The sequence below is a fragment of the Columba livia genome, chromosome 1, assembly GCF_036013475.1.
Source record: "Columba livia isolate bColLiv1 breed racing homer chromosome 1, bColLiv1.pat.W.v2, whole genome shotgun sequence".
In the NCBI taxonomy this organism is placed as follows: Eukaryota; Metazoa; Chordata; class Aves; order Columbiformes; family Columbidae; genus Columba; species Columba livia.
In genome coordinates, this window is record NC_088602.1 from 149,926,058 (window position 1) to 149,942,690 (window position 16,633).

Consider the following 16,633-nt stretch of genomic DNA (forward strand, 5'->3'; position numbering starts at 1 on the left):
AGAGCTTAACATTTGACTGAGATAACCCTAGCAGCACTGCTTTTCTCTGTATTTGTTTTGGTGATTTAGGACCTCCTCAGACCAGCAGTGGAAACGAACAGCACTCCTCAGCCTCTATTTTTGAACATGTGGATAGGATGTCGCGTTCCTCAGATGCCAGCAGACGGGTCCCCAGTAAGATCCAGCTGATTGCTATGCAACCGATGGCAGCACCTCCGGTTCAGAACTCGGTGCTTTCTGATCGAGTGGCAGAGACCAACAAAATTAATAAAGAGGTATTTTTGAAGTGCTTTGAATGTTTGTGGCGGACTGTATGCCCAGCCAAGAGTGAAGTGAAAAGTATCCAGGTTCTTGTTATCAGGAGTTCCTCATTAGTTCCTGACAGGTTGAATTTTGACAAGTTGCAAGAGTAATCCTATTTCCTTCCAAAGAGATAATCTGACCTATTTTTAAGAGATACCTAAACTGAAACTTCAACACTGAGAGAGGAGCAAATTTGATGGTCAGGATAGCTTGTATTACCGTGCTTTTGAGAGTTGTGTTAGAGAACTGGAAAGTCTGACCCACCTTGGTTTTCATTCTACAGCATTCTTTTGACTTTTCAGCGACTTGGGTTGTGGGTTATACAAACAAGTTATCTCAAGTAATTCTGGAGTGTGAATTTGCAGCATATTCATTGTTTCCAGTGTCTGATGTGTTTATCTGACTGTAAGCATATAGAAACTTCCTGCTTTCTCTGAAGCTTGGGTTACTCTAAGCAGAATATGAGCGTGCCTGGGGCATTAGGAGAGAAAACCACATCATATGCTGCCTGACAGTACCGTGTACCTACACCCTGCTTTGGTACTGGGCCTAACATGGCATCTTCTCATAATTCAGAGTGGAAGATTACTGAAACCTCTAACTTAAATACATTAAGATACTGTATTTCTGAGTGCCTTGCAGAAGAGAGGTAAATACATGCAGCCAGTGTACGTAGGCAAGAGGGGCTACAAGACAGAAATCTGATTATATGGGCAGAAGACATATCATTCTAAATATAAATGTAATTACTAAGTCTGGCTTGTGTCCCTTTTATGCTTTTAGGGGATTTTGATGAGAGAATATACAAAAATCAATTTTTATTTGGTTTTTAATTTGCTGCTGCAGATGTGTTCCAGATGTAGACCAGCACAGACAGAGCAGTTGTTTCTACCTGATCTGGTGTCCACATCTTTTCCATTGATAACAATTATTTCAGTGAGTGTTGGGCCAGGACTTACTTAAAAGTGGTGGTGTTACGATAGCTTTCCCCAGATGATAAGATACACTCCAGGAGATTTGAAAAAGAGGTGGAAGAGAGGTGTGAAAGCACAACCTGCAAGAAAAGGCAAAGCTGATAACACCATGTTTTTCTCGGGGGCTGGGCCCTTGTGTTGCTGCTACGTTTCTGCAGAAGCAGAAGCATCAAGTTATAAGCTCAATTAGCTCTTTAAGTTCCTGCTTCTTACGTGATGAAGGTCATTAAAGGGAATTGGTGACAGGCTTCAGCATTGTTGATCAAATGTATCTCTGTTTAAACAAGCAAAGGTAGATATAGCCTGTACTGATGAGTCTCATTTTTTCAGAGCATTGTCACTTCTAGCAGACAGTAGAACTTTTTCATGTTCGTCATGCCTTTTGTTAACAAACTACCACCTCTCTCTAATTGCGCCTGCTATTTTGCACCTATTGTATTGTGTATAATAGTACATCTCCCTAGGGAGACAATGAACATATTGCAAAATATCCAAGGAAGGAGTGTGTTTACAAATTGTGTGACATAGCTTAATCCTTCAGAGATTTGGGGGAGGAGGGAGATAGGGACAGGCAGGGAGGTGAGAGGTAGAGGTTTACAGAAGAGTGAAAAAAAGTTCTGTTTGCAAAAACTACAAATGAAAAACACACTAGATTTTTTTTTTATTATTTTTTTTTTCTCCCTTCCTTCTTTAAGATACAAACAGCCCTGAGGCATAAATCTGAGATTGAGCATCACCGCAATAAGATTCGTCTTCGTGCCAAGCGCAAGGGGCACTATGAATTTCCAGTGGTGGATGATGTGGTGGTGGTTGACTCCAAAGAACAGCACAGAATATATCGCAAGGCACAGATGCAGATTGACAAGATCTTGGATCCTGGAGGCAGTGTGCCTACTGTCTTCATAGAGCCCAGGAAGAGGTAGGCATTTCAAAGATGGGAAGGAACGTTTTTCTTTTAGAGTCAATGTCCAAAGTACATCAAATAAATAAAATAATTTTGATCACTAGCTGAATTTGAGTTATCCAGGTGAAAAGGTTTAGGGTGTTCTAAACATTTTTATTTATTTCAGTATATGCCACTATATTTTGTTTTCAAATTATTCTTTTACAAGTTCTCAGCAGTGAATTCTTGATAAATAACCCCAAATGTATGAAAACTATCTTAAAAGAATTTAGTACTTGCTCTAGCATTTCTTCAAATAATTTTTATGTGGTGTAGAGGGATCAAAATTGCAATATAAGCACTATCAAAAAGATGCACAGAAAATATAAGCTGCAAGAAATGATATTTTTGTTAAGAGGGGAAAACATGCAAAATCAGGAAACGGTTGAACAGCGTAAGAAGCACGAAGATTCTGAATTTTAAAGGTAAATTCACAAATTAACAAGATAACCTTTTACGTATTCCCTCTGGGTAATGAGGCACTTTTCTCAGCCTCATGGGTCAGCCCTGCTGCCTGGCCTTGTATTTTCAGAGGAAGTCTTCCCTTGTCCCTGTTTAGGGCTGATGAATACTGATGCTTTGTTCCTGGAGCACTGTGTCCCTGTGACCACTTTCACACTGACAGAAATTAGCTTTTCTCCAGCTACATGGGTTCCTCGGCTGGTTTGCCTGGTAGAGGGTTGAAACAACATGCCAAGCACAAAGCCTTGTTAGCAGTGTGGTCCGTTCTGCTACTGCAAATGTGTCAGACATTGGACTGGGAGGTCTGGAGAGGCACTGGGAGCGGGGCTGAAGCATGGACAACTTTGAAAGATTGATGTAGAAGGGAGGTGACACTGGAGAGAGTTTGAGGGAGGAATAGGACAGTTTGGAGTTTGGAGAGCTGCCAATGAAAGTGTTATTAGGAGAAGACTGAGGAGGGAGATTTCAAGGCCAGCTGATGTAACTGGCATAAAAAACTGGGAAAGGGAAGAGAAACAGGGCTGAGGCAAGGATGACTTAGAGGGAATGGGCAGAGGAGTTCAACCTTGAGTGGGATGCGAAGAAAAATTGCAAAAAGAAATACAGTTACCTTTGTCTTGTTTGTTTTTTATCTCTCTCTGCTTTTTGTTTTCTTCCTGTGAAGTTCTCGTGCAAAACGTTCTCCCAAGCAGCGCCGGCGACATCAGATAAATGGTAGTCCGACTGATGCAGAAAAGGACAGGTTAATCACAACTGACAGTGATGGGACTTACAAAAGGCCTCCAGGAGTCAATAATTCTGCATATATTGTATGTATGTCTCTTGAATTATAGGAATGTTCTGATAATTGTAATGACAGTTGTGACATTGAAGGTTTTTGGCCTTCTGACTGTGGTCTATATGGCTAGTTTCAGTGCCCTGTAAATCAAAGTGAAACAAGGATTTAATTGGCAGTCTGTCAGTAGTAAGCAGTAAAATTCTGCCAGGTATTCCTTGATATTAAAGAGGCCAAGAACCAAAACCTTCTTTTCATTAATGCAGATGTATTATGCACATGAAAGCGTGCTTGGCGTGTTCTGCAGTATCTTGAACATAGCTTCACTCTAGTCCAATTTGCTGGATGTTATATATTCATATGTTACAGCAAATTTCATCCTTCACTTTCACAGATTAGAAGATTCAGTTCCTTTCATGAGAAATTTTCTCATTTCTAAAATGTGGGAATTAATTATTAATGAAAGAGAAACATGTCTTTGTACTACAGTAACTTAAAACAATTCTAATACAATGTCTTGAAAATTAATTTTGTTTCCTGTCTAAAAAATGCAAAGACACTGAAGAACGCTTCTGTTCAATCATATCCATGTCACAAACTGTATTTAGGCACCTTTAACCACTTCTAAGCAGACTTTATTAAGCCTAATCCTAATATTGGTAACCCCTGGATAGTTTTCATGTTGTAAGATGGTTTAATAATTTTAAAAGCTTTACCATTAGCTGCGTATGCAGTCAGGTGTCTGCCTTCAGACAACAGCATGATGATTTTAATGTCATGCTGCAGCAGAATGAATTATCATCTGAAGCTGTTTAATTAAGACATGTCACACAGCAAGCTCAGGCCCTTTGGCATCTGTAGTGAGACAGTACTCAGAATGCTAAGTTCCTGATGAAGTAGAGGCTTTTGCATCTTGACGACTCATTTTGCAGTCTGTGTGCAGTGGTAAGAATGAGCTTTGATAATAAGTCTACTGCTGGAAAGCTCATTTAATTTCCCGTTACTGATGAACAATAAGCCCATGTGGTAAGATCCCAGGTAGTAATTGCAGTGTGTGCCTTGGGTGTTGCTGCTCTGAAGCACTTATATGAATCCCATTCAGATGATGCATCCAAATTCAAGTTCCATGTAGCTAACCACTTAGTTGCTTAACAGCTCCCTTTTTATGTTTTCCTAGGAGGTAATAATTGTTGAATATTACTGCTGATGTGGCCAGTTGTAAGCTAAAGACCAAATTAATTTATTTGAACTGCAAAAGCTGCCGTGAAGTCAAAGATATAGACAGAACTGATTGTCTTTTTCTGGGTGGAGTAAACATTCTCTGCATGATTTCGTTGTGTGCTTGCAAACCACAAGATTTCTGTTGTAGCAGAGTAACTCCTGCACAAAGCTCTGCTGCCTTGTCTGTCTTTCAAATCCCACTGAGTGAACTATTTGAACAGCTAGTGTTATGTATGTGCATGTATACATGCATACAGAGGTGGGAAGGGTAAGGGGCAGGTTTTGTCCAGCACCAGCACTTGTGCCATTTATCTCATTGTGGTTCTAGCAAAGAAAATGTTGCTCATACTTAAGACCCACAGGGACTTGGAAGCTGTCTGTTTAGGTCTTCCCTGTGACTGCCTTTCACCTTCTTTTCTTTTCCTCCAGTCTGATCCAGACTTGCCTCCTGAACCTCAGACATCATCTTCAGCTGATCTGGGCAAGTTCCCCGGCTTGCCTTCCCACCCAGTCTCCCAGTACATCCCACCACAGCCATCCATTGAAGAGGCTCGGCAAACCATGCACTCGCTGCTGGATGATGCTTTTGCACTGGTGGCTCCCAGCAGCCAAGCAGCCAATTCCACAGCCGTCACACCACCCGGGGTCTCTGCAGGACAGCCGGTAAACAACACTCCTGCTCGAGCAGGGAAGGGAACCACATGCACCCAGTGGGGAACACCTTATGGTCCAACTCAGGCAGTAAAAAAACAATTTAATGTGAGTGATGCAATTTAAAAGGCTTTTCTGGGCAGGTAGTTAGCACCAGTTGAGCCATGCTCGCTGTTATTGTGCCCTTGCTGTCAGGACTTTGTCACAAATCTGGAGCAGTTTCTGGAGCCAAGAGAATTCAAACGTGACCGTCACAAGATGGTGAACTTGAATTTTAAGCTGTTTGGATTCTTTTCCCTTTTCCCATCCCAACCACGGGAGAAGACAGGAGTTCCCCTCCTTTAGGATAATGTTTCTGTTCTTCTCAGTTGCGGTCTTCCACAGATCAGTCTTGTTATGTCCAAGAGTAAAACTTCTTTTTATAAAAAAAAGTATGTGCTAGTTCCTGTTTTGACAATGAAAAAAATTGTGTATTTTGCAGCGGGGTATGCAGGTGCTTTCAGGAGGAGAGGGATAGGGAAGCAGCATTTCTGTGTATAATTTTGCATTTTATGGAACACTTGAGACACATGGATAATCTTTCAGGTCATCTCGAGTTCCACAACAATTCAGTACAAATTTCATAATGCCAGTGGGCTGTTGAATCTGAGCCCCATGGTCTCTGCTGCAGTCCGATGGTGGTTGAGATATAAAGAGATGTCCAAATGCAAAGCTTCATTTGCTGAAAGTTTTAGGCTAAGTAGACATTGGAACAGCCCTTGATCTTCTGCAGGTGAGAGAAAGTATTTCTGAAAGGTTTTTAAGTTAAGACTCTCTTCAGACAGAAGAGACTGCTACCCCACTGCAGCAGTGATTCCCAGATCTTGTGCTTCAGGGTTTGTAAAACTAAGCTCTTATGACTGCAATCAAGTCACACATACAGGTCTAGTGATCTCTGCCATTCATCACTTAGAAGGCTGACAGTGGACTTCCCAGAGTATGCATTTTGGTTTTAATTTGTGATTGGTTTGTTTGTTTGTTCTTCTGACAGAGATACGTGGAATTTGGAATGACCCCGCCAACAGCACCAGGTCTCCTACCAAGGTAGCTTTTCACTGATAGAATTATAATTTATTATTTTCTTTACAATTCCTCCGGAGTTCTTACTTGCACTGGTATATAATTATGCAAAGTACTTCATAAATTAAAAGTAAGAGGAGTCCAGATCCAGCCTGTGTAGTGTATTTGTGTAGCATGAGTGACATGCATACTGTATGGAATCGAAGCCTCCTTTTAAAAGAAATGTGTTTCTAGCCCCTTGGCTATAGAGATATCCTTCCAAATACTGAGTAAACCACTGAGTTTAAGCTGTTAGAGAGCCTGAAACAGTTACTCGGATGCATGCAACTCTCCCAGTAGTCTCACTTTTATCTCATTTCTGTAGCCTCGGGGCAACGCTCGCTTGCAAAAGATTTCAGATGACTAGCAGATTCATTCTGTCTTTAACCAAGCTGAGAACAAATTACAGAGCATGGTGATCCTCACAGGCCTTTTGTTATAGAATCGGGGGAAGAACAAATTTTCCATCTTTTCCTGGCACTGCTGTGGGAGAATCCTGTGAAGAGAAGAAAACGGTTGTCCAAGCGACTGTTAATTCCGCATTTGGTGTCTGTTTTAAACTACATGTGAAGTTGGACTCTTGAGTCATGGTACCCACTGTGGCCAGACCTGTATCGCTCTCTCCAAGCTGCTGCAGCCAAGGTGGTAAAAAGGTGGCCTCGTGTTGCTCTCTCCTTACCTTCTTCTAGCTCACCCTGTGAGATGAAGTCGCACTGGTATCCGTGTCATTCATTAGATTTCACATAAAGTCTTCACTGCCTTGGAAACTTGATGGTAAAATGGATATGAAGAGCTTTTCTTTATCCATTGTTCTGCAGCCTGATCTTCGAAAGACCAACTAGGAAAGGAAAGGAGAAGTCTCTAAGCACGTTTTCTCACTTAGGTCTTGGCTGAAGGTGACAGTTTTAGTGTGAGTGGAGCATACATGAAATGGCACGCAGTATGACATGCAGTGTACTTTTTGTAATTTGAGTTACCTTGAAGATCATGAGCTTTAAGACTGCCAACACAAAGCATAACCAGTTGTTTGTTATTGAGGATTTTCTCTTTGTCGACCTGGTATGCATTCAGGGAAAATGTGATAAACTAATCATGAAAGTGCTGTAACCCATATTAGTGCACCTGAGCAAGACAGTGTCTTTGCAAGATATTTTTTGTTCAGAAGTGTATCAGCTTTTGGCATAGGCATTCTGAGTTTCTGTAAGTTACAAATTAATGGCATCATCATTGATAGTTCAAATTCTGGCTCTGCCAGTGCTGGCAGATTAAGGTAACAATCTGCAAGGTTGTTGACCTTAACAGGAAGAATTCATATAAATTGCCATTAAAATAGAAGGTTTCCTAAAGCTTGGTCAATAGAAAACAAGGAAAGTGTTGTCATGGCTGTGGAGTGGGAGTTATGATCAAATTCTGAAAACAGTGATAAACAAATTAATAGAAACAGTGAACCAATTAGGGAAAGGAAAAATAACCTGAGGTCAGTATGATTAGGTGGCATGTATCAATGTCATACTCCATTGGCTTAAATATCCACTGCGTGGAATAGTAGTTGAGTGACTGTACTGTTCCCTTCTGTGTACAAATGCAGTCAGTGTCTTTAATGGGGTGGAACCAACCTGGTTAAAAAAAATTACATGTAAAAGACCTAGGTCACATAACAGCTCGGCAAACTTAAAGGCGCAATGGACAGCTTTTACCAGAAAATGAATATTGCATCATGCAACAGAGATAGAGATACTTAGCCATAGTGGATTAGTGGTGTAAAATTGATTTTTTGGGGGGCAGTATTTCCCCACTTAATTAAATAACTGGAGATAAATGATTTTTTTTGTAATGTGCTGTGTTTTTTTGAAGGCTGTGTCTCAGTCTAGAAATAGAAAGGAACACCAGAAAGTCTGTATGATATGGATCCCATTTTTATACTCTTCTGTTAATCTCTGACTTTAAGGGGTAGCTATGTCTATTATAAAGAAGACTGAGAAGAAAGGGTGATGGGTTATTAAACATGCACCTTTCAGGTACAAACCCATCAGCAATAAAGGATATACTCCTTGACCTCTGAAAAATTGGAACAAAAATAATACTTTTGCAATAATGTTGAGAAAATGTTTTATTTAGATAACATCAAAAAATTGTGGTCATTTATCAGCTACAAGTTCCCAGCGGAGCACTACAGGCATAAAGGGCCAGATGGTCACATCCTTTACTGGTTACAGTGATTAACATAACAGAAATGACATTGTTAAATATTACCTACCCATTCAAGCATTTATTTTAACTAGCTTGTAAGTCTGTTTGGAAATTGTTTCCTCTGGATCTGCCGAGTGGACAAGTGGGCTTGTGTGCAAGGGAGCTGGGGAAATTCTGGCACTTCCACAATGAGGTTGTTGCAGCTTGAACCCCTTATACCTCCTCTGTGTAATACTGTATGCCAAGTAGCTAGTACTTTAATTTACAATTATTTGCTCGTGCTATATTAGGTTCATATTTGGCTATATTAGGCTATTTATTATTATGTCAGCTTTCTTGGCTGTCTGGCCATCATACAAAGGTGATTCGTGTTCCAAATAAAGCACAAATCAAGGATAGTTTGAATTAAATGCAGTCATGGGATTTTCCTCTAAAACAAAAGGCTGTAAAACTGGGGTATTGAGGAATGGGGTAGGTTGTGGCCATATCCTAGAAGGGTTTAGATACTGTTGTGGTAAAAGGCATAGAAAACTTGTCACTAGTCCTCAACTTGTGTAATTTCATGTGCCTGACTTAGGATGTTTGTCTTACTTTGCTTCCTTTATACTTACCAGTGAGAGGCTCCTGCAAAAAATGACACAATGAACCTGATCTTTTGCTTTGAGTGCCTCTTGAGGAGTGTGTCTCTCTCTTCTTTAATTGTACCTGGAGTTTAAGAGACACTAGCCTGGAGTTTGGGCATCCACACCTTGACTGTATCGATAGGATTCGATAATCCTTGAAAACTCAGCTGCCACCAGTCTTTTAAAATACAATCTCTCTGTACCAGGGTTAAGATACCTTAATAAAAAGCATAGGAAAAGCAGAATTTCCATCTTCTTCTCTACTCCTATTCTGTGAAGGAATTATAGGGTTTCTTTTACAAGTCCCATTAGCTTCGCACAGTTACTGACGTTTGATTGATTATGGTTTCTGTTGTTAACTCTTTTCAGTAAATATGTAACAACAACTGCCAGCACCAACCTGAATTGTAGGAAACATTCATTTTACTATACATTGCGTCTCTTCATATATGCTAATGACAGCTTTGTGTAGGTTCAATGTTAAAGAGCAAAGTTTTGAAAATTTCCTGGACACTTGATGATACAATAATTATCCATTAAATTGACGTGTAATGCAATTTTTATTTGATTCAGACCAAAACTGTGTGCCCAAAAACTCTTGAGCGAAAGTCAGATTTGTTGCTGAGTTAAGCAGGTACATCAATACTGCATTCTTATTGTCCTTTTTTTCAGTGAAGAAGCTGTTTTTCCTCAAGGGGGAAACAAGATCTGTGGATGCTTTTCTCTGTGTTGAGGAGGCTGAAACATATGAAAAACACTCGTGTGGAATTTTCTTAGAGTTTCTAACTCCTGTTCCTGTCCAATGCAGGTCATGAAGGAGGAATATATTCCTCAGATGTGATGGTTTTCTTTAACATTCAAGGTTAAGACGTACGTTAAAAGTCAGCCTAAAGAGTTGTTTTATGAGGTGCACCTGCATGACTGTTTCTAATTATGCAATTCACTTATTGTAATCTTGAGTCCTTACTTTTCTACAGGCAGAACTTTGGGCCAGGTTTCCTTCAACCTGCAGAGTTAATGCATCCAGACCAGCAGCCACCTGAGGTTCAGTATTCCTCCAGAGGGATATACTCAGAGGAAGTGCCATCCGTGGCACGGCCACGACCCGTTGGAAGCACTGCAGGTACGCTTCGCTTAAGTTGAATGTGCACTAAATTAACTGATCCTTTTCCGTATCTGCTCTTAAACTGAGGTAACCATTAAGGCGTTATTCTCCTTCAGCTGCTATGCTCAACATGTGGTCTTTGTCTTTGCTGCCAAAAAAAAAATGATCACAAGATGAGATTAACTTTACATCTGTAGGACATTGCAGAAAAAGACAGTCACCTTTTTAGTATCTTACAAGCATTGGTTATTGCATAGTGTATTTTCAAAAAAACCACCGTTCTCTAAGAATGGAAAATTACTTAATTGTTTTAGAGTGTACAGTGTATGCTAGCTTTCTACTGCTGACTATTTCTTTTGTACTAAATGAGCTAACTGATGCATCTCACATCACCCTGCTAAATGGCAACTTTAATACTTTTCTGCATCTTTATTTCTCTTCCTAGAAGTGTATGCATAAAAGCAGGATCTTTTACTTTCTGATTATATTATCTATTGCTCCTGTCCCATATGAAATCACCTTCCATGGTTTGGTTGTGAGGTAATTTCTATAGTACTCATCAATGCTATCATGAATAAGATTCTAACATCACATGGCAATTAAGCATCAAAAACTGATTCTAAGTATAAAATATTCTGCTTTTATGCAAATGGCACAGTTAATTTTCTCTCAGAGAAGTATTTTCTTCCTGGGGAGCTGAAAAGACTGGAAATACAAGTACCTACCCAGGTTGGAGTCCTGGTTTTGATAGCTGCTGTCCTCTCCCCATACCTGAGAATGACAGAGATGTAGTGACTGTTACAGCTTAATGATGATTGTTTTATTGTCCAGTTCACACTGTTCTCTAAATGTTCATAAATATTCTGCTTGGAAGTTTGGAGGCAATTCAGATGATTAGTTCCTGTCCTTCAGTAGGATTATGTGCAAATATCAAACCTCTCAAAAAAATTTTTTGAGAGGAAAATATGAAAGTGGCCTAACTGTCCATCATGTAAATCACACTGGTTTTGTCTTTTCCCCCCTTTTTTAACATACACACACAGAGTTTTCTCTTACATATCTGTGAGTTTATTAAATGTATTTAATTTTTAATGAATAATATAATAATAATAAATCCTATTTCCCTGTAGGAGGAAATTCAGGCAAAAAGCTGACATGTTGTTCCATGTCTCGTACAATTAATGGTGGTGGCTATCCTTGCATGTGTTTGAAAGCAGTGGAAGCAGGGAAAGCAGGGAAGGGACAGGAGAAAGGAGGAGGTTTGCTTTCAGGCTGAAAGGAGATACAGTGTGTTCTGACCTTCTCATTACTCAATGACAGCATCGTTTAATATTTAACTGCAAAGCAAAGCTGAAAGAACCATACTCTTATGTAGTCATGTAGCGATGGAATAGAAAGCAGTCTGGAGAGTTGTGTCTTGCCAGTGTGATGCAAATAAGGTGTAACCACAGGAACAAATGTCTTCCCTTTGCTGCTAAGTAATTTACATGAAAGCTTTGCCAGGGCTTTCAGTAAATGCTGTTTGGAAAGGGCTGGCGTATTTTTGGAATGAAGTGTAGTCCATGTCTGCGATGCATGTATCCCAGCCTCTTCGTTCAGTGCAGTGGCAATGAAAAGCATCACACTCCAATGAACTGCACAAAATGCATGTAACTTTTCCTTCTTTATTCTATGCTGACAGCCTTCTTTCTGCTGATTGTTTTATTAATTACACAGAAACAGAGCTCCGCTTTCTTCTTGTCTCCTGCTTCCAACAAAGTTTTGTGTTGTCATTTGTCTGCCCTACAAACTTGACTGTGTATAAAGATGAAAAAAAACAATATTTGCTTTTAAGGTTCTCAGATACAGCACCTCACTCAGGTGGGAATTGCTAGCAGGATCGGAGGTCAACAAGTGGAGATCCCCTCAGGCAGAGCAGGGCATGGCCAGCCGGGGGGGCCAGGGTGGCCCCAGTACCGTGGAGAGGAGGAATATGCTAGGCGAGATGCAGTGAGTACTGTGTTACACATTTGCATAGTTTCCGAAGTAGTGATATGTTCGGGTATTTTTTTTTCCTGCATTACTGTTTGGAACTTTTTCCCCCTGGAATACTTTCAGTTGCTTTTCTGACATTCTTTGCTTTGCTCTTCGAACCCTTGTTAGCTCTTCTAAGTTTTGCTTGCTGTTCTTTCGCCTTTGCTTCTCTCTAACTGCTTTCTCTCACTTTACCCTAACCTTTATTATTTTTTTTCTCACTTGAGGCCTTCACCCATTAATTGCAGTTCACCCAGTTCTGCTTCTGAGCTCCGGCAGAGGTGGATACTGCTTTCCATTTTCTTCTTTGAAATATGCCTCTGTATTTTGAGATCATTGTAAGTAGAAAACATTGAATTAAATTGTCCCAGACTACCGTCCTACTTTGTATTGGTGTAGTTCTTTCGTCTTCTGTATCAGTGCGCAACAGCAGGAGTCAGGGCAATGGAATAAGGCGCATAGTTGCACGTAACAGGAGAGGTGTTTCTAAACAAGCTGTTTTCCTAGCCTCAGTCAGCAGGATGTGGTAAATTAATACGTATTCATTTACCAGTGTTGCCTAGGCAGCCATCATGACTTCATGTTCTTGGCAGCAGTGCTGCTAGAGGTTGATGTTTCTGATTCAACCTGATGTGTGAGGTTGAAGATCATGTATGGTCTTTCCAGGAAGGATACAGTTGCCTGCTCCCTGTCCTTCTTTGTACTTGCATCCTGAAGCTGATTGACGTGTGAGCGCTTTGTTGTAGTACTCTTGAGAGTGACAACTTCATGCTCCTTCTTTTGCTCCTTTGCTTAAACTATGATTTTTGTGGTTTCTTCCTTGAGGGAGGAAGGACCTCTTTCTTTTGCATACTTAGGGCGGTGTGTGTTCACACTACTTGAGGTTCCTTTACAGTATTGCATGATCTCTAAATGGCCTTGCAGAAAGAAAATGCAACAGGATGGGCTTTATCTTTCGATTTTGGTGAAACTGAGCTGCCACCACTCCAGATGAACTCGAGAGGAACAGCATAAAGCTTTTGAGAACTGGGCACAGCAGAGACAGGCCCTACTGATACTATTCAAAAACTTGAACTGTCAAAGCTGAAAGATGTATTTGCCTGATTTAACTTGCAATCTGTGCTTGAATGCAAGAACATAATTTCAGTTTACCTCTAGAAGAGCACTTGCATGAGAGGTCTTAATGTCTCTTCTGTTCCATTTCCAGAGACATCTCCAGGTGGTTACCATTCACTGCCCCTTCTTATCATTTGTCTGTCTTTTCTGAAAATGACTTCCAGATCAGTGTTTTAACATCAGTTACCTGCACAACTTTCAAAGATTCCTGGCCCAATAGAATATGATTTGGTTGCAGTTTACACCATGAGTCACCATTTTAGATGCGTACATATCACCTCAATCTAGGCTGACTTTTAATTAATCAGAATTTAAATACTTCCTCCGCTTTGACAGAAATTTTTGCGCATTGGTTGCTGCAGTTCAAATGTTACTGCAATGTGATTTTTGTCTTTTTGTTTGTTTGTTTGTTTTAAGCAAAAGGAGGAGATCATGGACCAAATCTGTCTGAGTATTGTGTTATTTAATTGTAGGGGAGCTCACCTGGTGCTTGCACTTTCTTTTTCCTCTGAGGAATTTCTCTCCTCTTCTCTCCTCCTCTTCTCTCCTCCTCTTCTCTCCTCCTCTTCTCTCCTCCTCTTCTCTCCTCCTCTTCTCTCCTCCTCTTCTCTCCTCCTCTTCTCTCCTCCTCTTCTCTCCTCCTCTTCTCTCCTCCTCTTCTCTCCTCCTCTTCTCTCCTCCTCTTCTCTCCTCCTCTTCTCTCCTCCTCTTCTCTCCTCCTCTTCTCTCCTCCTCTTCTCTCCTCCTCTTCTCTCCTCCTCTTCTCTCCTCCTCTTCTCTCCTCCTCTTCTCTCCTCCTCTTCTCTCCTCCTCTTCTCTCCTCCTCTTCTCTCCTCCTCTTCTCTCCTCCTCTTCTCTCCTCCTCTTCTCTCCTCCTCTTCTCTCCTCCTCTTCTCTCCTCCTCTTCTCTCCTCCTCTTCTCTCCTCCTCTTCTCTCCTCCTCTTCTCTCCTCCTCTTCTCTCCTCCTCTTCTCTCCTCCTCTTCTCTCCTCCTCTTCTCTCCTCCTCTTCTCTCCTCCTCTTCTCTCCTCCTCTTCTCTCCTCCTCTTCTCTCCTCCTCTTCTCTCCTCCTCTTCTCTCCTCCTCTTCTCTCCTCCTCTTCTCTCCTCCTCTTCTCTCCTCCTCTTCTCTCCTCCTCTTCTCTCCTCCTCTTCTCTCCTCCTCTTCTCTCCTCCTCTTCTCTCCTCCTCTTCTCTCCTCCTCTTCTCTCCTCCTCTTCTCTCCTCCTCTTCTCTCCTCCTCTTCTCTCCTCCTCTTTTCTCCTCCTCTTCTCTCCTCCTCTTCTCTCCTCCTCTTCTCTCCTCCTCTTCTCTCCTCCTCTTCTCTCCTTTTTTTTTTTTTTTGCAAAGGATTATTCCCATTTAAGAAAAAAAAAAAGACATTCTTAGATAAGTGCTAGTCATGTCATTTTCTTTAGTTTAATTACTTTCAACATTCAGATTCCTTCACTAAGACAGAGCTCTAAATTTGTCTTTCCTCCTTTTGGAAAGGAGGATTTACTTCATGAGAGTCATATTCCTTTTGCTGCAGTATTCAACTGATCTTTTGCAAACAGCCTTAGCTTTCCCTCATTCTGAACCAGTTTCTAAACTAAAACTCTTTAGGAAGATTAGATCTAGAGCACTTCTTCTCACCTACAGACTTGAGAGGGATCTGTGTTTGTGTTCCTGCAATGACCCTTTTGTCAAAGTATCCTCACCTATTATTCTTGCCATCAACACCTGATTTTCTGCTGGAATATGACCCCTCACTTGTATCTCCTCACCCAAAGCCAATGTGCAGGTTGCCATCAATTGACCTTAATTCTCTGTCTGGAAGGCCTGGGCAACCACGATAATTACAGCATTTCCTTAGCCTACACAAAATACAATAGTGAGCAGGTGGTCATTTGAGCAGCAGAATAAAAGAAGCTGGTTTCTTATAGGTGTTTGTAGCATCTTGCATCTCCCTACCACCGCCTGTCATCTCCTTCTATCCATCCACAAGCCCCTCTAGCTCTTCACTCTTCTCTTAAGTCTTCTCCAGTTTGCCAGCGTTTTCTTCAAGCCAACTTTATCCTTTTACTCTATTGTTGGCTGCCCACTATAGTGTCTCTAAAGCATCTCACTACCCTGTTTCCTTGCAAATAAGACCTACCCCAAAAATAAGCAGTAGCATGATTTTTTCAGGATTTTTGAGTATGCTTGAAATATAAGCCCTACTCCAAAAATAAGCCCTAGTTACAGTTCATTAAAAAAAAATAATTTAAATAGTGTCCAGGCAGCTATATATGTAAAAAAATAAAGTTAATTGTCAATAAAATGCAGCAGGAGAGATAGACCCTTCACCAAGAAAAGCAGACATCTGACAGACAACTGACCATTGCGTTGCCAATGCGCTACGAGCAGGCTACGTGGGCAAGAGGTGCTCATTTAAGGAAACCGCTATTGCTAGACATGAGAAAATGGGGCAAATGGTTCTAAAGGAAATAGAATCACAAGAAATTCACAATGGTATTCAGGGTCTGGAGAGTTATGATGATGTTCCATAATGTGGTGAGATGACTATATTTGAATAAATGTTGAGTTTTTGTTCAAGAATAAATGTAGATTTTTGTTCATGGCAAAATAAGGCATCACCTGAAAATAAGCTCTAACACATCTTTTGGAGCAAAAATTAATATAAGACCCTGTCTTATTTTTGGGGAAACAGGGTATACTTCAAGTTGCCTCTCATGTCCCATAGCTGTCCTCTGTGAGATACATGCTGACTGACAGGTCCGGCTGAGCACAGCCTAACCCGGCCTTTCTGCCACTCAGAAGCAAATCCAATGATAGCACAGATCAGGTTAATTCTAAATAGCTACTTATTTTTGCAATTTTAAAAATATATATCAGTTAATACATATATGTGTTTGTGTGTATTTATACATCCAATTCAGTTGAAATTGGCTGAGTTCAACAATTACATGGAGATCAACAAGTTCCCCATGTGATCTCATAAATCTTCATTCCTCAAGAAGTAAGATTCAATGAAGATATTTTTGTCAATTATTTTGTACTGCTGTTAGTTATACAGAAGTCTCTCTATAAAAATATATAATTTATAGATCTTATATAAAACTATATATTGTTACATATATACTGTCATATATCAATGCATATTTCTGTTAGTAAAGAA

General features: G+C 40.5%; 1 protein-coding gene and 1 long non-coding RNA gene across 6 annotated transcripts in view; one reads left to right on the plus strand and one right to left on the minus strand.

The window, feature by feature from the left end:
- KIAA1549 (KIAA1549 ortholog) overlaps positions 1 to 16,633 on the plus strand; it is a 143,632-nt gene that overhangs the window by 123,434 nt on the left and 3,565 nt on the right. The window contains exons 13-20 of one of the 5 annotated variants that reach the window (XR_010467486.1): positions 70 to 275; positions 1,973 to 2,196; positions 3,347 to 3,491; positions 5,108 to 5,437; positions 6,360 to 6,412; positions 10,218 to 10,363; positions 12,180 to 12,334; positions 12,586 to 12,696. Coding sequence is in view for 4 of the 5 variants with exons in the window: in XM_065038005.1 (XP_064894077.1) it covers positions 70 to 275; positions 1,973 to 2,196; positions 3,347 to 3,491; positions 5,108 to 5,437; positions 6,360 to 6,412; positions 10,218 to 10,363; positions 12,180 to 12,334 (1,259 nt within the window). In the remaining variant the exon portion in view is untranslated. The remainder of the gene's footprint in view (positions 1 to 69; positions 276 to 1,972; positions 2,197 to 3,346; positions 3,492 to 5,107; positions 5,438 to 6,359; positions 6,413 to 10,217; positions 10,364 to 12,179; positions 12,335 to 12,585; positions 12,697 to 16,633) is intronic. The other 4 variants (XM_065038005.1, XM_065038011.1, XM_065038024.1 and 1 more) reach the window with 4 other exon arrangements.
- LOC135575972 (uncharacterized) lies at positions 10,355 to 14,067 on the minus strand. Its single transcript, XR_010467487.1, has 3 exons — positions 13,958 to 14,067; positions 11,071 to 11,116; positions 10,355 to 10,493 (listed from the first exon to the last, which is right to left on the minus strand). It is a non-coding gene; the product is annotated as an uncharacterized LOC135575972 (long non-coding RNA).